The following is a 20,524-nucleotide window of genomic DNA, read 5'->3' as shown; positions in this document are numbered from 1 at the left end:
CCATTGTTTCATGTTCTCTGTGTATATAAAATCTTCCCACTATATTTCCGCTGTATGCATCTGATGAAGTGAGCTATAGCTCACGAAAACTTGTGCTCATAAATTTATTAGTCTCTAAGGAGCCACAAGTACTCCTTTTCTTTTTGCGAATACAGATTAACACGGCTGCTACTCTGAAACCAATTCCCTCAGCCTCTCCTCATAAGTCATGTGTTCCAGTCCCCTAATCATTTTTGTTGCCCTCCGCTGGACGTTTTCCAATATTTTCACACCCTTCTTGAAGTGTGGGGCCCAAAACTAGACACAGTACTCCGGATGAGGCCTCACCTATGTCGAATAGAGGGGAACGATCACGTCCCTTGATCTGCTGGCAATGACCCTACTTATACATCCCAAAATGCCATTGGCCTTCTTGGCAACAAGGGCACACTGGTGACTCATATCCAGCTTCTCGTCCACTGTAACCCCTAGGTCCTTTTCTGCAGAACTGCTGCCTAGCCATTCGATCGCTAGTCTGTAACAGTGCATGGGATTCTTCCGTCCTAAGTGCAGGACTCTGCACTTGTCCTTGTTGAACCTCATCAGATTTCTTTTGGCCCAATCCTCTAATTTGTCTGGATCCCTCTGTATCCTATCCCTACTTAGAAGCTTATTTTTCTTTTAAGATGAGATAATCACATGACTCCATGAGCTGGGGCTTTAGGAAGAAAAGACCCTATGTTGTGAGACTCAAGATAAAATTGTGAATGCTGGCAACACCATCTCATTTTAATGAGTCTAGTGGTTTCAATGCACATTTCTGCTAAAAGGAAAATTGGAATATATTCTAAATAGGAAAGGAAAGGATGAGAGTGCGATAGAGACTCTGAGCCAGAGCTTCAGCAGCAGTAAAGTAACACTGTGGCGGCGGCCTGTGCCTGTGAGAGAGAGGGAGATCGTGATCCTGCAAAAAGAAAAGGAGGACTTGTGGCACCTCAGAGACTAACCCATTTATTTGAGCACAAGCTTTCGTGAGCTACAGCTCACTTCATTGGATGCATTCAGTGGAACATCCGATGAAGTGAGCTGTAGCTCACGAAAGCTTATGCTCTAATAAATTTGCTAGTCTCTAAGGTGCCACAAGTACTCCTTTTCTTTTTGCGAATACAGACTAACACGGCTGCTACTCTGAAAGGTGATCCTGCAGTTTCACACCCCTGGAGCTGTTCTATGTTCGTTCACTGCCAATGAAATCCGGCCGGGGAACCCAACGACATAAATGCAAACCCCGGGCTTGAACTCCGCTCCCACGACACGGGTGGCAAGCAGCCGTTGCCCCACTGAAGTCAGGGCAGGGGCGGCGTTGCGCGGGAATGAAGTCAAAATCTGCCCCTGGGCGTGCGTGATCTGACCTCGGGCCAGCTGCCTGCGCCTCTGAAGCGCCTGAACGCGAGAGAAGCTGGAGAAAGGCCCCTTCCCCTTTAAATGCAAATTGTTGCCGGGGCCCGGAGGCTGTTGACAGCGAGACTTGCAGGGCGCCGTGCCGCTGGGAGCAGAGCGGGGTCAGGCCGCCGCCGCCGGCTCCTTCAGGTCAGTGTCGCGTCGCAGGGCGCTCGGGGCGGGGGGGGCGGTGGAACGGAGACGGGGCGAACGTTCGCTTTTGGAACGCTGCCCGGCTACAGTGTCGCTCCGCGGGTTCGGTTCAGCGCAGTGGGGCTTGTGCAGCTCTAATCTGCAGCGGTTTCTGCTGTGGGGTTTTTTGGGGGGTGGGTGGCGGTGGGGAGCAGGGAGGTTAGCGACCATTGTGCGGGAGCCCTGCCATTTGCTGGGGAGGGGAGGCTGGCGTCCTCTTGGTCTCGCACCGTGGCATTTCTCTTCTCTGGAAATTGGCTTGCCGGGTGCAGCTAGCTCCCCAGGCTTGTAATGCTGGGGTGGAAACGAAAATAGGTTCTGAATCTGCTCATGACCGTCCAGCGTCTGGAGGGTGGATATGCTGCTATTGAAAAAACAAATCAAACCAAGCCGGGATACTCTGAAATAACTGTCTGGGTAACTTGTTAGGCATCCCGGCCATTTTCACGCTGAACAAAGCGGGATCTGTTTCCACCACCTACGACAGGGCTTTGATCAGACCCAGCAGCTACCAGCCTCAGCTGAGGTGCCATTGTACAGAACAATGGGAAATGAGTGTGGAGGAAGACTAGCAGGAGCCTTGCTGTGTTTTATTAAAGCTTGATCAATGGGGCTGGTATAAAGTCGGAAGGAACCCCAGTTCTGCTGAGATCGCGCCATGCTGAGGGCTGGGTTTGGGCTTGTTGGTTCGACCTGCCAAAGTATTTCCATGCTAAATTGCCAGTGTAATTAGGAATCCTAGATTGCAATAGTGCCTAGAGGCTGTGATTGGGGATCTGGCTCCATTGTTCAAGGAGGCATTGTACAAACACACACAATCCCCTGTACTGAAATGTACAGTCTCTAAAGAATATAGACAGAGAGTTCTGCACAGCTTAGGGTGATGGGATAGAGCCCTTCGTGGCTTGGTCACAGGTTCAAATCCCATGTCAGCAGTACGTTAAAGGTGTCTTCATTTAGTGACCTCCTATCTGGTGTCTGTTTAAAACAAAACAAACCCTCTCAGTTGGAATTAATTAGCCCATGGCTGATAGCCTCTGCTGAGGCTGGAGATCCAAATCATCATCTTTCCCTGCCTGATGTGATTTCCCCTCCACTCCCTCAGACTTGAAGAACATTAGGGTGGGTGAATCTTGCCCTGCCCCATCTCTGGGGAGGTGCACAGTTTGCTCCCTAGGGTTCCTTTTGCCTAATTCTTAACAAAACAACAGAGAAAATGACTGAATAGTTTTTGATTGTTCATTTAAATATAAAATGTTTTTAAATAATACTAGCTTGTGCAGATCAAAAATCACTGCAGGTAATTAAATAGAAATAAACCCATAGCAAGTGTCATCAACACCTTCCTTCATCTAATTCCTCTTACTTTAAAAAAAAAAACAAAAAACCCAACCCCAGAATGTCATTGACCTCCCTTCTTGACTTGGGCTCTTACTCTGAGCTTTAGTCTGCTTTTCCAGCCTGGCCTTTTCTGTTTGACTGCAATGGGCCAGATCCTCAGCTGGTGTAAATCTAGGTCTATGGAGGTCAATGGGCTGGGTCCCCAGCTGGTGTAAATTGGCAAACTCCTGACTTCAGTGGAGCTATGCTGGTTCAGGCCAGCTGAGGATCCATAGTAGGAAGATATCATCTGCTGGTTGAGATTAGGACGATCAGTGTTAAATGCTTGCTTGAGTGTGTCACTTTAAAAACCAGGATTTGATTCTTCTTAAACACTAACATTTTTATACAGCACTTGGAGAACAACTGAATAGCTGCTTTATTTCCTTGCCCCCACTTCCCTGTCTTGTTAGATACAAAGAGAGCCTTGAAACTTACAAATACTCACACATAGAGTGCATTTTAATATGTTAGCGGACAGATGTAGAAAGAAGAGAAAGTAAAACTTTGGGAAAGGCACCAGGGCGGGGGGGGGGGGGGGACACAGGGTATTTCCTTGTTTGGACATGTGGGTATTTAAATATTTCTTCTCATGCCTTGAGAACCAAATGCATCCCCTTAGGCTATGATCTCATCTGATCTTGTTAAGCAGGGTCAAGCTGGGTAAGGGCAATGGGCCCCGCTCAACATAGTGACTGGTTTGAAAATGATACTGTGGTTACTGAATCTTCCTGGGGCAGTGAGTAGTCACTGTTCTGTGGAATGCACTGTACTGATACGAAACCTCCAATGGCAACACAGGTGCTTGTGAATGAAAGTAATACTGGCCCCAGCATGGTGCGAAGGGTCCTGTGCTACCAGGGTGCTGTCCTCTTCTGGATGAGATGCAAAACCAAAATAGTAACCTTCAGCATGGACAGAACTGGGGACCTTCAGAGCTAAGAGCATGAGCACTACAGGCCTGAGTCCTCCAGCTGGGACCTGCATCAGAGGTCTGCCATCAATATAATGGGCATAAAGGGGGATATGTAATACATGCTGAACAGGGGGTTACATGCACTCCTGTATCTAGCTCCCTCTTATCCCAGAGGTGGCCACATTTCAGCAGCAGATGGTGTGGCTCCTGGTTTGGCAGGCACTTGAGGATCCTCCTGGTTGAAAAGAGAAGCTTCAGTGGAACTCATTGTCACAGACGCAACCAATTCACATTAGCGCTTATGACCCAAAGGGAGGGATGGGGAGTGAGGCAGGACTAGAGGCTGGGCAAAGCAGGTTGTCTGGACCCTGTTCTATTGGTCATTTGATTGTGTAATTTTTCCTGACTCCTCTCCTGGCTCCTGTTTGCAGACACCCCTTGCTGCAGGGGTGGTTTCTGGAGAGGCTCTGGGTGCTGTTCCCACCCTTCAGAAAAATGCTTCCCAGTGACAAGGAAAGAAGCCCCATGGTTAAAGTGCTACCTTGGGGGTCAGGAGAACCAGGTTCAAAACCTGCTCTGCTGTACTACTTGTGTGACCTTGCATGAGTCCCCTCTGTGACTCAATTCCCCATCTATTAAGTGGGGATAACACTTCCCTGCCTCAGATGAGTGTTGTAAGGATAAATACCCTCAAGACTGTGAAGTGCTCAGATAAATACCTCAGGCGGATCTCCTGATCTGGGGCAGAGGGAAATCTGAGCATTCTTTTTCTAAGCCCCCAGGTCAAGGGTAATCCATTATTTTTTATCAAGGTCCAAATTTCTCAGTCTAGATATAGGGAAGGTCCAGATTCCAGAATAAATAATAATAAAAAAAAATAAGTCCCAATTAAAATATGGCGGGGGGGAGGGGCTGTTCAAAAGTGTCTGGCAGTCTGGCTTGGGCCTGTGGTCCACTGATTGATTACCCCTGTTGTAAGTTATCCACACGGGAGCAACTTCTGTCTGCATTTGAATAGCTGGAGAAAGGGGCTGAAAGACAGGGGCTTTGTCTCCCTTGTGAACAGTGTCTCCTTCTTTCAGTGCCCAGAGGTTCCTTGCTGCGTGTGTTACTGAGCCTGCAACTGGCCCCCGCCTGGGGATCGAGTTCTCAAGATGGAAGACAAGAAGAAGAAGAGGAGTCCAAAGCCTGGCTTAGCTCAGCCTGTGTCATCCAGTGCTCTGCGCAAGCTGCCCGTCCCCACCAGCAAAAGCACCACCTTCTCTCTGGGGCTGCCTCACCTGCCCTCACCAAAGCAACGGGCCAAGTTCAAAAGGTCAGTGCTGGGGGGCTGGGATGGGGAGATTGGGTTACAAATGCTGCATGTCCCCAGGTATTGCACCTCGGACTGCGAGCACCAAAACCACAAAGGCCACTCCTGCGTGAGCTACCCAGGGCTCGAGTTGTGCCGGAATGCTCTGCGGTGCCAGTCCGGCACTTTGTACTGGAACGCTGCTTCACCTTCCACCAAATCACTTACTGCAAATGCTGGGAACGCACTCCAGGGGGGAGAGAGAGAGAGAGAGCGAGAGAGAGAGATTTTTTAAAAGGACTGGAGCTACAGCAATAGCTCCCTTTACCTGTAAGTAGCAGGCTGCTGTACTTGTCTCCCTCTAGTGGCTGGGTGCAACATGCTCACACAGGCTAGACCAGCGCATTGCATCATGCAGAACGGCTTCACTGGTGGTAGCGCCTCATGGGTCCCTTATTTCTGTTGTGTAGGAGGCTAAGCACTGTGAGCTCCTTGGAGGAAACACAAGGCTAACGAGTTAGGAAGCTGCATCTCTTGGCATGGAAAGGCCTCCCGGCAATGTTCACGTGGGTTTGTGTTTTCTATCTAGGGTGAACAAAGAGAAATCTCGTTTGCCTCAGCCTGGGGGTAGTGGGGGCGCGGCACTGGGGGCCCCTCTGCAGCACTCCTTCCTGACTGACGTCTCGGACGTTTATGAGATGGAGGGGGGGCTGCTGAACCTACTCAACGACTTCCACTCGGGCAAACTGCAGGCCTTTGGTAAGCAGGGGGCAACTCCTCTAGGGGGGTTCAGCAGCCTGAATGGGGTCCCCAACGTATCAATGCCTGGCCCTGGGGTGCTGGAAGCTAGGGCCACCCAAAGCCACCATGGCTGGCGCTGGAAGATCTGGCTAATCGGGGGAGGCTCCTGCTACACATCTGTTGTGTGATGTCCGGGGCAGGCCCAGTCCATCTGCAATGGGAAACCCTGGGACAGCGGATCAGGCATCTCTACTGCAAGAGGATGTGTTGTGGAGGCTGAGTGTAACCAGGTCCCTCTCCTGGGTGGCACAGGAAAGGAGTGCTCCTTCGAGCAGCTGGAGCACGTCCGGGAGATGCAGGAGAAGCTGGCGCGCCTGCACTTCAGCCTGGATGTCTACGTGGAGGAGCTCTCTGAGGACCAGAAGAAGACAGTGGCAGATAGGAACCTAGATCAGCTGCTAACGAATGTGAGTACCAGAGAGTTCCTGCCCCATGGGCTGACCCCAGAGCCCACCCTCGACTGCATCCCTGCTTCCTTCGAGCCCCGCGCTTACACTGTGCTGCTCTGAGTGCTTAGTGCAACAGGGCCCCGACCCCCTCTGTGGGCTACCACAATACAGATAATGACCCCTAATGATCTTCAAAGGCAAGGCGGTGCCTTGTTCCCTTTTTTATCATAGCTGCTTGTGTCACCTTGTTCTAATGGTGGTTTTGCTTCCCTTTTCAGTTGGAAGAGCTCAGCAACTCCATGTATCCTTCCGCCGGGGCCTATGGGGGCCGTGGGATTCTTCAGGAGGCCTGTTTTGTATGTGCACAGTTGAGTGACCCCTCAGGCAGGGCAGGGAAGAGGGAATCAGCTTTGAGACACTTAAGCCCCACTCTCCAATATCTCCCGAGAGTATGGCATTGGATATGGGGTGCCATTAATAGATGCTGGTCATCTTCTACCAGAGACTCTAGGCAGGGAGCCCGGTAGAGCTTGGAGACTCCTTGGGAATTGCCAGGGGTTTCAAAAGCCAAGACTCTGCTGGCGCCAAAGGTTTCCAGGCAAGCCTATCATGGAGACATCTGTAGGACGCCATATTAGAGGGAAGGTTGGGTTGGAAGGAGGAGCCTGAGGGTGGAATCTGGAGGTGTGAGTAACATCTCTGAGCAGCACGTGCCATTCTTTGCCCATCAGTGGGCAAGAGGTTAGAGGGAGCCCTAATTTACTGAGCCAGAGCGGTGAAGGGTGCTGGCTGGAATCCACTGCTAAGGGTAACCAGGCGCCACCTGGAGTGAGTAATTTTGGCTGAGTCTGTGAAGGAGCTGGATAACTGTGGGACCAGTCTGAATTAGCATGTGGTACTGGCCACTCTTGGAGACAGAATCCCAGCCAAGGTGGCTTGGTGGTCTTTTGCAGGATTTCCCATACTGGATCATTGGCTGTGCAGGATAAGAGGGAGTAAAATCTCCTGCTTCAGGCTGCTCTCCCTAGAGGTCAGGAAGGAACCCTTCCCCCATCTCTGCCATGCACGGTTCCCCAGGAGTATTTTTCTGTTATCTGCACAGTTTCATGCATAGACCATGGCTGGAGGGTGGAGACCAGACTTTTTATTGACCATTGGTCTGCCCCACTGCGGGCAGGGAGATGCTATATTCTATGGATCATTGGTTTGATGAGGCAGGATACTGCGTGGTACAAACCATTGACAAATCCTGCGTTCCTGTGCTTCTCAGGCTACCAGCAAGGGAGGGGGCGGTACTGGTGCTGGAACCAGAGGGGCCACAGGCCATGCCCACCACTTTTTAACATGGATGTAGCTTGGGCAGCATTGCCCCTCCAAACTGCAAGCCTTGGGCAGGCACTGAATGGCCCAGTCCCTGCCAGCGCCACTCCATGCCTGCCCAAGTCTTGCAGTTTAGGGGGGCAATGCTGCCTCTGGCCTCCCCAAACTATGCCCATGTTAAAAAGTGGAGGGGCCATGGCCCCCCCCAAGTTCTCCCGGTTCTGGTGCTGTTGCTACCGGGTACAGAGACTGGCTCGGTTGGAAGGTTTGTGTTGGGAACTCCAGCCTCTCCCCTCGGGGATCTTGTCAGTGATGGGGCTGCAGCTTGATCGATGATTCTTCTTCCTTAACGTAAAACTCAGCCAAAAACTGCATCTAGCGGAGAATCCAGACCTGGAGGACGCTGCCACTGCCTAGCTGAAAAGACTGCCTGGTGCCTCCATAGATAACAGAGGGCAGCATTGAGAATTCTGGAGCCAAGGGAAAGCTCCACCAGCTTGAATCCGTCATGTCCACCTCTGAACTGTACAGAAATGTAGGGGTATAAAAGGAAGGACACCCCTAAGAGAAAGGGTTTTGGGGGTGGGCTGGGCTGGGAGAGGGGCATGTTGTCCAATGATTTTTGTATCAAAATCCAGAATTTCTAGAGCATCCGAAAAGGCCAACATTGTCAAGGTAACTTGAAAAGTAAACAAGAAAATTTTAGAGGAAAGACTGGGAATCAGTGTGCTGGGTTCTCTTTCCTGGTCTGTTCCCAGCTCACCGTGTGACCTCGGGCAAGTCGCTGCACCTCTCTGTGCCTGAGTTCCCTGCCCCCCCTCTTTTAAATGGGGTTAATTATACTTAAGCAACCTTGTATAAAGCTCTTTGAGATTCCTGGATAAAAGGTGCCAATCCAAACAAAGCATTATTAAGGGGAGATAGAGCCTTTCGTTTTCTGGGCTGTTGCTTCCACTCTGATTCAGTTTGGACCATTAGAGGGGCGTGTGTGAAATGAGTTCGGTGGGTTTCAGTCAGGTTCCTAGTGGACAAACAGCTGTAACTGGCTTCCTTGTTGACTGTCCTCCCAGCAGAATGATCAAGGCCTGGAAGGCCATGAAGATTGAACTCCCCTCTTTCCTCGCTCCCAGACCTTGTCTCTCCAAGACAGGGTGGTGAAACGGTGGAAAACTACAGCCACTAGCTATGCAGGACATTTAAAATCTCTCTGGCTCCAGCCCTGTGGATCTGGCAGTTGTCACCAGCCTGAAACTACCTGAAATGTAAACATAGAAGTGGCAGCCAAGAAAAGCTCAGTAAAGGCTTTTACTGGTTTAGCTTCTACCTGTTCTAAAATGCAGCGGCCAACACGGAACTGAAACCATGCAGGAGAAGTATGATCACTTGAAACGAAACAGGTTTTGGGGCTTGCAGAAAAGTTTCTGCTAATAGTGTAACAAGTCATTCACCGATGCTGCTATCTGATCCTTTTCCTTCAACATTTTTTAATGGTTGAGTTTTTGCAACAATAACTTTTTTTTGCATTGAGGCCTATAACTACCCCTCTTGCAAAATACCCCAGGCCTTTTATGGAAATTCTTTCTATGGGAGCTGGGTAATATTTCCTTTCCAACAAGGATAGAAGTGATGGCTTTGCTAGACCAGAGACCACAAATAAGAAGAGAGGAGTTTAAACAACTAACATTTCCACGCTTGCACGCACATCCAGTCTTAAACAGCTAAGTTGCTTCAATTTGACACTGAAGGTGAATAGTGAGTGTATGTTTACATGTCAGAATGTTTTTCTAGTAGTAGAATGTAACACTCAATAATGAAATTGTAATGTAATAAACTAGTTGTGGTATTTTGATGTTTTCTCCACCACCTTAATTAAGGTTGTAAAGAAGAAAAATGGATGGAAGCTTAAAACAAAGGAGGGGGTAGCCAGGACTCCTGGGTTCAATTCCTGCATCTGCCCTAGGCTTGTGATTTTTTAGAAGTGACTAATGCTAGGGGGTGGCTAATGTGGGATACCTGAAGGGGGCCTGACTTTCAGAAAATGCTGAGTGGGTTCCAGCTCCTTTACAATGTCTTGGGTTAGGATCCTAAATCCTGAAGCTTGTTATTGTCTTGCAAATTGCGCTCCGCCTCCGTTAGCCCATCTGTAAAAGAGGGCTGAGGATGGATGGAGGAGGCATGTGGGTAAAGCACGGGGAGATACCCTACCCCAGACAAAGAGGCACAGGGTCCCTTGGAAAGCAGTTGGTTCAGGGCAGGGGTGCACCCAGAATTCTGCTAAGGAGGGGGCCAGGCTACTGGCCCAGCTACCCCAAACCTGAGGGGCAGAATGACGCCCTGTGCTTGGTCACACCGTCACTCGCTTGCATTTGGCCCGGCCCCCCCTCCATCCTGCCCGCAGGAAGGGGCTCTGCTGTGAGATCACCAGCTGGTCAGGGGGCAAAGAGGGGGACCCCCTTTTACCCCTCCAGAGAGTCACTACCGTCGACTGCCTGGGGGTTCAGAGGGGGGAGCCCCCAGCCTGTGTGGCACTTGGACAGGGGGCCGCTCGCTGCCCTTCCCCCGGCTGGCCCCAGGATTGAGGTGGACCGACAGTAATGGGTCCCGTGCCCGCAAGCGGCCAGGCTCCATCCCCGGCAGGCTCGGCGGGACGCTGCAGGGAAGGAGGCGGAAGCGCCAGTCCGGCCTGCTGTCGCCACTCGATGACGTCATCGGCCGGAGCCCGGTTACCAGGCGCCGCGGCGGTTCGGGGGGAGAGGCGGCGGAGCAGCAACCGCTGGTGACGAGCTGCAGGTGAGGCGCGCGCGCGGCGGGACGGGTATTGGGATAAGGGGGCAGGCCGGGGGGGGGCTGTATATCTGGGGGGTGCATATCTGAGGGGGGGGGTGTGCTCTGGGGGGCGGGGGGTGGGAGGGTGGGGGGGGTGCATCTGGGGCAGGCGGGGTGTGTGCATATTGAGAGTGGGGGGGGGTGCATCTGGGGCAGGAGGGGGTGTGTGCATATCTGAGGAGTGGGGGGGTGCTGGGGCAGGCCGGGGTGTGTGCATATCTGAGGAGTGGGGGGGGTGCAGCTGGGGCAGGCCGGGGTGTGTGTGCATATCTGAGGAGTGGGGGGGGGTGCAGTGGGGCAGGCCGGGGTGTGTGCATATCTGAGGGGGGGGGGGTGCATCTGGGGCAGGCCGGGTGTGTGCATATCTGAGGAGTGGGTGTGGGGGGGGGGGTGGCGGGGGGGTGCATCTGGGGCAGGGGGGGTGTGATATCTGAGGAGTGGGGGGTGCATCTGGGGCAGGCCGGGGTGTGTGCATATCTGAGGAGTGGGGGGTGTGCATCTGGGCAGGGGGGTGTGTGCATATCTGAGGGGGGGGGGTGCATCTGGGGCAGGCCGGGGTGTGTGCATATCTGAGGAGTGGGGGGGTGCATCTGGGGCAGGCCGGGGTGTGTGCATATCTGAGGAGGGGGGGTGCATCTGGGGCAGGCCGGGGTGTGTGCATATTGAGGAGTGGGGGGGGGTGTGCATCTGGGGCAGGCCGGGGTGTGTGCATATCTGAGGAGTGGGGGGGGTGTGCATCTGGGGCAGGCGGGGTGGTGCATATCTGAGGAGTGGGGGGGTTGCATCTGGGGCAGGCCGGGGGGTGTGTGCATATCTGAGGAGTGGGGGGGGGTGTGCATCTGGGGCAGGCCGGGGTGTGTGCATATCTGAGGAGTGTGGGGGGTGTGCATCTGGGGCAGGCCGGGGTGTGCATATCTGAGGGGGGGGGTGGTCTGGGCAGGCCGGGTGTGTGCATATCTGAGGAGTGGGGGGGGGTGTGCTCTGGGGCAGGCCGGGGTGTGTGCATATCTGAGGAGTGGGGGGGTGCAGCTGGGCAGGCCAGGGGGTGTGTGCATATCTGAGGAGTGGGGGGGGTGCAGCTGGGGCAGGCCAGGGTGTGTGCATATCTGAGGAGTGGGGGGGGTGCATCTGGGGCAGGCCGGGGTGTGTGCATATCTGAGGAGTGGGGGGTGTGCATCTGGGGCAGGCCGGGGTGGTGCATATCTGAGGAGGGGGGGGGGTGCATCTGGGGCAGGCCGGGGGGTGTGCATATCTGAGGAGTGGGGGGTGCATCTGGGGCAGGCCGGGGTGTGTGCATATCTGAGGAGGGGGGGGGTGCATCTGGGGCAGGCCGGGGTGTGTGCATATCTGAGGAGTGGTGGGGGGGTGTGCATCTGGGGCAGGCCGGGGTGTGTGCATATCTGAGGAGTGGGGGGGGTGTGCATCTGGGGCAGGCGGGGGTGTGTGCATATCTGAGGAGTGGGGGGGGTGCAGGGGGCAGGCCAGGGTGTGTGCATATCTGAGGAGTGGGGGGGTGCAGCTGGGGCAGGCCAGGGTGTGTGCATATCTGAGGAGTGGGGGGGTGTGCATCTGGGGCAGGCCGGGGTGTGTGCATATCTGAGGAGTGGGGGGGGGTGTGCATCTGGGGCAGGCCGGGGTGTGTGCATATGAGGAGTGGGGGGGGCATCTGGGCAGGGGGGTGTGTGCATATCTGAGGAGTGGGGGGGTGCATCTGGGGCAGGCCGGGGTGTGTGCATATCTGAGGAGTGGGGGGGTGCATCTGGGGCAGGCCGGGGTGTGTGCATATCTGAGGGGGGGGTGTGCATCTGGGCAGGCGGGGTGTGTGCATATCTGAGGAGTGGGGGGTGCATCTGGGGTAGGCTGTGGGGGGATGCATCTGGGGCAGGCCCCGGGGGGGTGGGGCAGTATATCGGAAGGGTGGGGGGGTGCATCTGGGTGTTGGCACATCTTGGGAGACAAGGGGCAAAGTTCTCTTAATCTGTTTCTGATGCCCCAGCTCCTGCTGTCTCTAGCACTTACGCTTAGTCTAGAGTCTCTGGGTCAAACACTCCCTGCCATAAGCTGGTGCAGCACCACTGAAGGTGGTGGTGAGTTGTTCTCTTACTCCAGGGCTGAGTTTGCCCCTCACTGAAACCAGAGCAATCACAGCTCCTTGGTGTGCCTGTCTTTAGTTTTTTTTTCTGTATGTTTCATAGAAACAGGCACAATATACAAATAACATTAGGGGCCTTGATCCTGCACTACTCATGTCAGTGGCAAAATTCCCATTGACTTCAAAGTGGGTGCATTTTTATCTGTATTCAGAGTTTGTTTGCATTTGAAAGTTGATTTGGATTAAGGTAAGGTATGAATTTAAGGCACAGTAGCCATTCCCGAGTAGATCGATGGTATGAGACATGGTAGACAAGCCCTAAAATGGTATAAGTAAGTCACATGTTCCTTAAAGAGTGGATGCCTTTCTCAGAAACGTTCATCATGGTGCTTGCTGTGCTTTTTGTGTGTGTGTGTGTGTGTGTTGTTTTCTAAAAGAAGCTAACCACTGGTCTGGGGCAACAGCCCTATAGTCGAGAAATGTACCTCCTCAATGAAAGAGGTTTCCCAAGACCTGGAATCTTACCCTCTAAGGAAGTGACTTGAAAAACACACTTGGAACTATGTTCTTCATTCTATTTCTAAGAAACTTTAAAGAGACTAAGTGAGAGAATTTAGGCTTTGTAAAATAAGTTTTACAAAACTGAAATTAGGAGAAAACAAAATCCAGTGGAAACAGTTTTAAAACACGCACAAACATCCCCCTGTAGTGTTTGAAACCTGTTTATTTCAGATCAATCACTTTCATCTAAAAAGTGACACTGACTAGAAACACAGTGAAATTGATGGGCTGTTTTCCCTGTCTTAGCCAGAAGAAATACAAAAATAAACCAACAAGTTGCCTAAGCAGTAACAATAAATTAGGGCCTGATCCTGCAAATATTCACTACTTATGGCCAGAAGCATTATATCTGGTAGTCTATTTGACTTAAGTGGGACTACCAGGATAGTTAGCATCGTGCCTTATATAGCGTTTGCAGTATTGGGCTCTAAGATTTATTAATGATTGATTCCGTTTAATAATCTAAGATATTGTGAAGTAATAGTAATGTTGGGAACCATTAGGAAAGGGATAGATAAAACAGAAAATATCATAATGCCACTACATAAACCATTGATATGCCCATGCCTTGAATGGTGCATGCAATTCTGATCACCTCATTTGAAAAAGATATATTAGAATTGGAAAAGGCACAGAAAAGGGCAACAAGAATGATTGGAACAGCTTCCTACAGGAGAGAATAAAAAGATTAGGACCGTTCGGCTTTGAAAAGAGATGAGTAGAGGGGAGGATATGATAGAGGTTTATAAAATCACGGATGGTGTGGAGAAAGTGAACAGGAAGGTGTTTTATTTACCTGTGACATAATACAATAACTAGGGGGTCACTCAATGAAATTAATAGGCAGCAGGTTTACAACAAACATGAGGAAGTACTTCTTCACACACACAGTCAACCTGTGGAACTCTTGCCATGGGATGGTGTGAAGGTCAAAAGTATAACTGGGGTCAAAAAAGAATTAATGGAGAATAGGCCCATCAATGGCTATTAGCCAAGATGGTCAGGGACACAACCCAATGCTCTGGGTAGCCCTACCTCTAATGCTAGAAGCTGGTTGTGAATGACAAGGGATGTATCGCTCAAAATTGCCCTGTTCTGTTCGTTCCCTCTGAAGCATCTGCAAATCTTCTCTGTATTGGGAAACTTTGTCAACCATCTCTATGACTATTTAAGGATCTCTGTCTTATCCTTCATAGGCCTATGTCAGGGGTTATCTTGTGAGGAAGAGGTTCCGTAGCTTACAGGAGGACTATGAGAACATGGTAAAGGAGATTGAAGGGGATTTGGGTCAGTTGCAGTGGAAAGGACGCTTCATACCAACGCCTTTCTTTCCTCAAAAGGTATGGTCCATTCAGTTCATGGTACGCTGTCGCTTCTGGCAAAGGCCGGCATTGCTGATATGATTGGCATATTCTCTGTGAATAGGGATTTCTTACAAAAAATTGTGTAGCTAAAACGGTATTCAGCACTTCTGCATATAGCAGGTAGTTTCTGGACTTCATTATCACATGATTTGTGCTTGGATTCAAACTATGGTCTGGCTAAATGCTATAATTGCAGCCATATTGGGGAAATCTATTTGTCCTCTGACACAATTAAAGCTTCCATCTCACACTATAGACTGAACCTAGCCATGTGTTAACCACCCGAATCATGGTGCTGAAGCCTGCAAGAACCAACTCTCTCTTCTCCATGACAGAGCCCATCTGTCCATAATACAACCAGGCACTATCTGAGACTTGCTCTCTTGTAGTGTTTGAACATGGCTCATTAACAAACTTTATTAAAAAAAAAATGTAGCTTGGATATAAACTGTTAACCATTTCTGAAACCATGATCATTTAAAACTCATTTTGTGGGCAGAGTGAATTTCTGGAAAGCAGTGAGGAAAGTTACCAGAGCTGGTTACCAACATCTACTAAGCGAGATGATCTTGGCCAGGAAGAACCTAACCTTGTTGGATTTTTTTATTACTTCCCTCTATTCGTTAACTCTCCTCCATGTTTAATTTCTCAAACATTGTTTCTTCAGAAGCAGATGAAAGTAAAGCGATTAATTGATCAGGAGTCTGGATCCAAAGACCAGAACAACACTGATAAAGGGCAGCAAAAGCTTTGTCCTCTTGAGACACTAGAACCAGAAAAGGACTGTGACTGTAGGAGTTACTTGAAACCTCCAGCCCAGCTTCAAGGTGAGGAGATGGTTTCAAGAGGTGAAAGCAACAGAGTGAAGCAAAATCCAGAGTGTGCTGCAGATAAATCCACTGGACAGGACTGCAGCTTGTCAGGGGAGAATATGGAATGGAAGAACTATAACAATGCATCATCTGTATGGAGCAGCACTGTTCCGGAGACAGGGTCTACTGCAGTCAACCAAGGTAAGAAACAGGAATAGGGATACACATTATAGCCAGCACCTCTGAACCCTTCCAGCATGGCATGTGTAACCTGGCAACATACCCACCTGAGCTAGATTGTTGGGGAGACAAAAGCCTCAGGAATACAACAGAGAGACTAGACCAATGAATCTTATCCAAGAGGTAGCATAGAATAGAGTCTGGGGCACCTCGCGTGAGTCTCCCGTTTAAATCATATCTCCTCCCCAAGGTCTTGTCTACACTACGAAATTACCTATTGCAGATTTACATTATTTAACTGCAAGGACAAACTAAACTTGGTTCCACACCAGTTCAGAAACCTTGATCAACCCCTGTTTGGGGCAGGGTTCCCAGGTTTTTCATCTAAAAACCGCTCTTATTCAAATCCTCCCATTTTCCATATGTAGGTTCTGCCTCCCAGTGAGCATCAATTGCAGGGGAAAATACACCCTCTTATTCAAACCTTTGTTTGCCTAAATACATTCCATGTCACCTCTTCTATTAGCATAGGGGACGGGGGAGGTCCTTGCTGTACTTGAGATCAGAGTAAAGATTTTTCTGCAAAGCCTTTGATCGCAAGCAAGATAGATTTTTCTATTCCAAGCAGCTTTATGCATACTCTTCAAGCTCATAGTCTTGCTTGGGCTGCTTAAGTTAGGAACTTCCTTTCTTTGTAGGTCCTAGAGACTAACTGCAGATCCTCAAAGCGGGCAATATCTCAGTGTTATAACCTCTCTACATAGGCACCATGATCAAGTATAGAGCAGAGTCTAGAGAACACTGTGTTGGAAAGACTCTAGGCTCTAGCCCTAGAAAACTCTGATAGTCCATCAGGATGGATTTTGTTCAAGAGTGTAGGGATTTTACCCAGAAAACTGTTTGATTTTTATCCTGTTTGTGGACGTGCGTGCATGTGTTTGTTTTGACACAGTCTGAAGTGGGTTAGTATCCAAGGTTTCTCTCTCTTGATGTACAAGACACAAGAAAATAAACAGCCTCTTCTGGAGCCAGAAAGTGAATAATACAGATGGATTGGCCCAGCTTTGCCAGCAGTAACCACACAGGAAAATTAGCTAGCTTCTGTACACACTAGCTTCTGTACAGTATGACTCTGCAAACCAAGGAAGGTGATGTTCATCTTTCATAAGATGTGAGGAATGCAAAGAGGTTAATTTTCTAAATAGCTTGCTCCAAGTCTGTGTGCACTGGCTTGGGTTAACAGTCATGTGTTCTTGGATACTCAGTGATGATGGCAATATGAGAAGCGAGAATAGTACAAAATAGAATTCTGGTTCCAAATGTGGTGACCTGCCTCTCTTTGTTGCAATGGGTTGTTGGCTTTGAAACCTGTTGACAGCAGTTTGCATGTTAAGGTGGTTAACTGTTTCACAGCTGATTCTTTTATCAAAACATTCAGTTCCCCTGGAATTGTGGGTGGAATTTGGGAAGAGTACCTCCTGCCCCTGTCTGGCCTCTGAACACAAGAGGGGATCTAAAGAGGATCTAGACTATAAAACCAAATAACTCCTTAAATGGCATTAATCTCTGTTTTCCATTTCTGTGCAGAGCTCCCATTCAAGAGCATAAAACAGGAGCTGCCTCAAACTCTTCCTGACCTCCAGTGCTATCGAAATCACTTGGCCATGGAGCTGCTGTGGCTGCAACAAGCAATCGTGAGCCGTAAGAATGTAAGAGCCTGTCTTTGCCTCTTGGTGTGTTCAAAAGTTGGTTTGTCCAGACAAATGTTTGCAAGAGGAATCTGCGGTTAATCACTGTGGTGGGGATTGGATTTCCAGGGTGAATATTCAGTTACATAGGAGTTTAATCAGATGATGGAGGTGCATTTCTCTTCTCTGCAGGAGATGATAATATTTAGCACTTGTACAGCACTTTCCATCTGTAAACATCAGCTAATTAGATGAAGATATGGTTGAAGATAGCTATAGGTGTGTTGCAAAGACTTCGCTGCTCTTCTAGAATTTACTACAGTCCATATTCTAATCTAAACCATACTTGTTCATCTAGTTTATCCAAATATGTTTTGTGAGGTAGGGTCTGTTGTTTCTTTATTGTTGTGTTTCAGAGTAGCAGCCGTGTTAGTCTGTATTCGCAAAAAGAAAAGGAGTACTTGTGGCACCTTAGAGACTAACAAATTTATTAGAGCATAAGCTTTCGTGAGCTACAGCTCACTTCATCGGATGCATTTGGTGGAAAAAATCTCTCCTCTGTTTTTTCCACCAAATGCATCCGATGAAGTGAGCTGTAGCTCACGAAAGCTTATGCTCTAATAAATTTGTTAGTCTCTAAGGTGCCACAAGTACTCCTTTTCTTTTTATTGTTGTGTTCTCTCATTTGCATGCTAATCTGCCTTTGTGCTAATCTCCAGGCATGAGTTTGAATTAGCAATGATCAGTTGGTAAAGAAATAAAGATAGAATAAGGCTTATATTGTACCTTCCATCTCAAGGTCTCAAAGTGCTTTATAGATATGGGTCAGTGTTGTCACATCCATTTTATAAATAGGGAAATGAGGCATGGTGAGGTTTGGTGACTTGTCTGAGGTCAGACAGTTAAGTCAGTGGCAGAGCAGAGGTAGAATGCAGGAATACTGACTCTCCTGGAAGTCCCTTGCTTCAACCGCTAGATCTCTGCCTCGGTTTCTGTCACTTTCCTTCCGAGATGTGGGTATGGAATTCTGTGTTTTCCCTGAAACAGTGGATGGGATTAGTAATGTAATCATCGGTGTGCGTGTGTGTTAGTAAGAGTTCCTGCTGCTGAAGGACACTGAGGGTTGACAATCTTACACCATAACCTACTCTAAAAACAATTAAACATGGAGGATGTTGTCTAAAATGCCAGGTACTCTGCTAGGCAACCCAACACCTGGCATGCTGGGGCTTATTTTCAACTGTAGGCACAAAGGGGGAAAGATTCCTATATGCTTAACCCTAGGACTAAGATAAGGTATTCCTGACTTTTGTTGCTGACTTGCTGTGGGACCTTGCAATTTGTGCCTCAGGTTCCCTGTCTATAACATCGGGATAAGGTTATTCACCTATTGTGTGCATGCGCGCACACACATGGGCTGGGTGGGCGCGCATGCATGCACCAGTTAATTAAGCTTGTAAAGTGCTTTGTTGCATGTGACTATTGCTGTGTGTATACTTAGCAACATCCCTCTGCTCTGTCCACGGTGCTCCTCTTGTGAACAGGCAACATCCAAAGGACAGATCCTTTGCATATTGGAGCACTCTGCCTGGCCATGAGCAAGTAGCCAGCAGAGGGAGGAAGACACCTAAATCTAGCCCTTCAAGCCTCACTTCCGTTCCTTTCAATGTTTAAGGATTTCTCCCCACATATGAGGTCTCCAGTGGTAGCTGGGTAACCGGCAGACGGATGCTTCTCTGGTTTCAAGTCTAGCAGTCAATCATTTGATTTTCTTTTTGTCTTGTAGTATTTGATCCTGAAGCAAAGGCTGGGGACTCCCGAGCGATAGAAAACTGTTTCAGAGGGATGCAGAGTATGCTCACCTTGTAATGGAGGAGCAGCGTTCTCTGAGACTAGCTGGACTGTGTCCCATCCACTGCAGGAGGGGAATCATCGCGTGAGCAGCATGAACTGCAGCTGCCTGGGAAAGCACTAGCTCCACTGTGGCATACACATTGTTCATGGTTAACTTGTGACTTCCACTGGGGCTTTGTCACATTCATCAGAATAAGAGTTAGTTACAATGAAGATGTTTATTTTTAAACTTGAAAACTCTTGGTGAAGACAAATGTTCAATATCTGCCCCATGCTAAGGAGGACATTATATGTACTGAAGGGGTTATTACTCAGCCCTCACCTGGAAGAACCCCATTTCTGCTGATTGAGCCTGAGAGGGAAATCTCAGCCAGACTGATTTGTTTTATGTACTTTTCTTTAAATGATTAGTTGATAATTTGTGGTTGAACTTAGCTGCAGGAAAGCAGCCTGGTGCTTTGAACACCAGGAGTGGGCTCCCCTCCACAGAGTAGGAATGGCTTTTTGTAGTCAGCTTGCTGAGCCATGTATTTGGAAAGAGTCTGCCTCCCATATACCATGACTCTGTTCCCAAGAGTTGGAGATCCCAAAATACTCCATGGCCAAACCCTGCAGACTTCACTCCAGCAGAATGCCAACCACAAGGTTTGGCCCTGTGTGTACAGAGTGTATTCTCTAACCAGATGCTTTTCCCAGTGGGCTTTGTTGCCTGTTCTAATGGGCAACCCATGAACAACAGAAAGGGGATTTTTCCCCATGGCATGGTTGATTCCTATCCCAGACCCTTAACACTTTGTGAGTGCAGATGCTCTGGGTTCTATCTTTTTCCACATGCAATCATACACATATTTAATGTCTGGAACCATTCCAATGAAAACTGTATCAGTTCCTGAACATACTCATTTGTTCTCCATTTTTGTTTCTGAATAAAATATTGTCTCTCCCCAGATTAGTCTCTGCCATTGGCTGGGCCAGATGTTGTCTTGATCCCTCCACCTAGCACAGATGCTATCCAGTGAAAAGCAAAGCAAGCCTAACCTCAGCTGTAATGTCAAATGCTAGGGATGGGCAGAGGCTATTGCTTCAGATGACAGAGTATATGTTGAAGGAAAGCTCTCCAAGTTGTAACCTGTTCACAATGTAAATAAAGCTGTTGGATGCATCCTTTAATGCATATGTCTTTGACTTGACTCCATTTAGTACAGACTAGCCCTGTAAACATATGGAGGGGTACTTCAAAATTTGATGGGTCCAGCCAATGTAAACTTTCTGGCCCTATTGAAGACTAATGAGCTACTAACTTAAGCAGGATGAAGATTTGGCCCTCTGAGTTCAAGAAGAGTGGAGAGGAGCTGTTGTAGGCTTCACTTCTTCACCCCTCTGCAGAGATGGGGGAATCAGGCTGATGTCTTGAATCTATGTTCTCAGCAGTGGAATAG

At 49.2% G+C, this 20,524-nt stretch overlaps 2 protein-coding genes across 6 annotated transcripts; both read left to right on the top strand.

Annotated features, from left to right (window-relative positions):
- Positions 1 to 1,427: 1,427 nt before the first annotated feature.
- CCDC28B (coiled-coil domain containing 28B) lies at positions 1,428 to 9,551 on the top strand. Of its 3 annotated transcripts, none has more exons than XM_043505953.1 (6): positions 1,428 to 1,556; positions 4,979 to 5,222; positions 5,788 to 5,957; positions 6,252 to 6,406; positions 6,667 to 6,689; positions 8,071 to 9,551. In XM_043505953.1, exons 2-6 carry the CDS (start codon positions 5,062 to 5,064, stop codon positions 8,123 to 8,125), a joined length of 564 nt encoding a protein of 187 aa, XP_043361888.1. In that variant the 5' UTR covers positions 1,428 to 1,556; positions 4,979 to 5,061; the 3' UTR covers positions 8,126 to 9,551. The 3 variants fall into 3 exon arrangements, with proteins under 3 accessions (XP_043361888.1, XP_038233961.1, XP_043361889.1); XM_038378033.2 differs by having other exon boundaries at positions 1,431 to 1,569; positions 4,990 to 5,222; XM_043505954.1 differs by having other exon boundaries at positions 1,461 to 1,575; positions 4,887 to 5,222.
- A 137-nt stretch (positions 9,552 to 9,688) lies between these two features.
- On the top strand, positions 9,689 to 20,255 carry IQCC (IQ motif containing C). Of its 3 annotated transcripts, none has more exons than XM_038377974.2 (5): positions 9,689 to 10,498; positions 14,384 to 14,527; positions 15,219 to 15,564; positions 17,131 to 17,252; positions 19,018 to 20,255. In XM_038377974.2, exons 2-5 carry the CDS (start codon positions 14,447 to 14,449, stop codon positions 19,057 to 19,059), a joined length of 591 nt encoding a protein of 196 aa, XP_038233902.1. In that variant the 5' UTR covers positions 9,689 to 10,498; positions 14,384 to 14,446; the 3' UTR covers positions 19,060 to 20,255. The 3 variants fall into 3 exon arrangements, with proteins under 3 accessions (XP_038233902.1, XP_038233903.1, XP_043361887.1); XM_038377975.2 differs by having other exon boundaries at positions 10,355 to 10,498; positions 15,222 to 15,564; XM_043505952.1 differs by having other exon boundaries at positions 10,355 to 10,498; positions 15,219 to 15,378.
- The last annotated feature ends 269 nt before the right edge of the window (positions 20,256 to 20,524 follow it).

This window comes from Dermochelys coriacea, chromosome 19 (assembly GCF_009764565.3).
Source record: "Dermochelys coriacea isolate rDerCor1 chromosome 19, rDerCor1.pri.v4, whole genome shotgun sequence".
Taxonomy (NCBI): Eukaryota; Metazoa; Chordata; order Testudines; family Dermochelyidae; genus Dermochelys; species Dermochelys coriacea.
This window is presented reverse-complemented; position numbering and strand designations above follow the sequence as displayed.

Excerpts from the sequence above, each read along its gene's own strand:
- CCDC28B (XM_043505953.1), top strand. The coding sequence starts at position 5,062 with ATGGAAGACAAGAAGAAGAAGAGGAGTCCAAAGCCTGGCTTAGCTCAG. Across the intron at positions 5,958-6,251 it reads GGGCAAACTGCAGGCCTTTG|GAAAGGAGTGCTCCTTCGAG; the intron begins GTAAGCAGGGGG and ends TGGGTGGCACAG. Across the intron at positions 6,407-6,666 it reads TAGATCAGCTGCTAACGAAT|TTGGAAGAGCTCAGCAACTC; the intron begins GTGAGTACCAGA and ends TTCCCTTTTCAG.
- IQCC (XM_038377974.2), top strand. The coding sequence starts at position 14,447 with ATGGTAAAGGAGATTGAAGGGGATTTGGGTCAGTTGCAGTGGAAAGGA. Across the intron at positions 14,528-15,218 it reads CGCCTTTCTTTCCTCAAAAG|AAGCAGATGAAAGTAAAGCG; the intron begins GTATGGTCCATT and ends TTGTTTCTTCAG. Across the intron at positions 15,565-17,130 it reads GTCTACTGCAGTCAACCAAG|AGCTCCCATTCAAGAGCATA; the intron begins GTAAGAAACAGG and ends ATTTCTGTGCAG.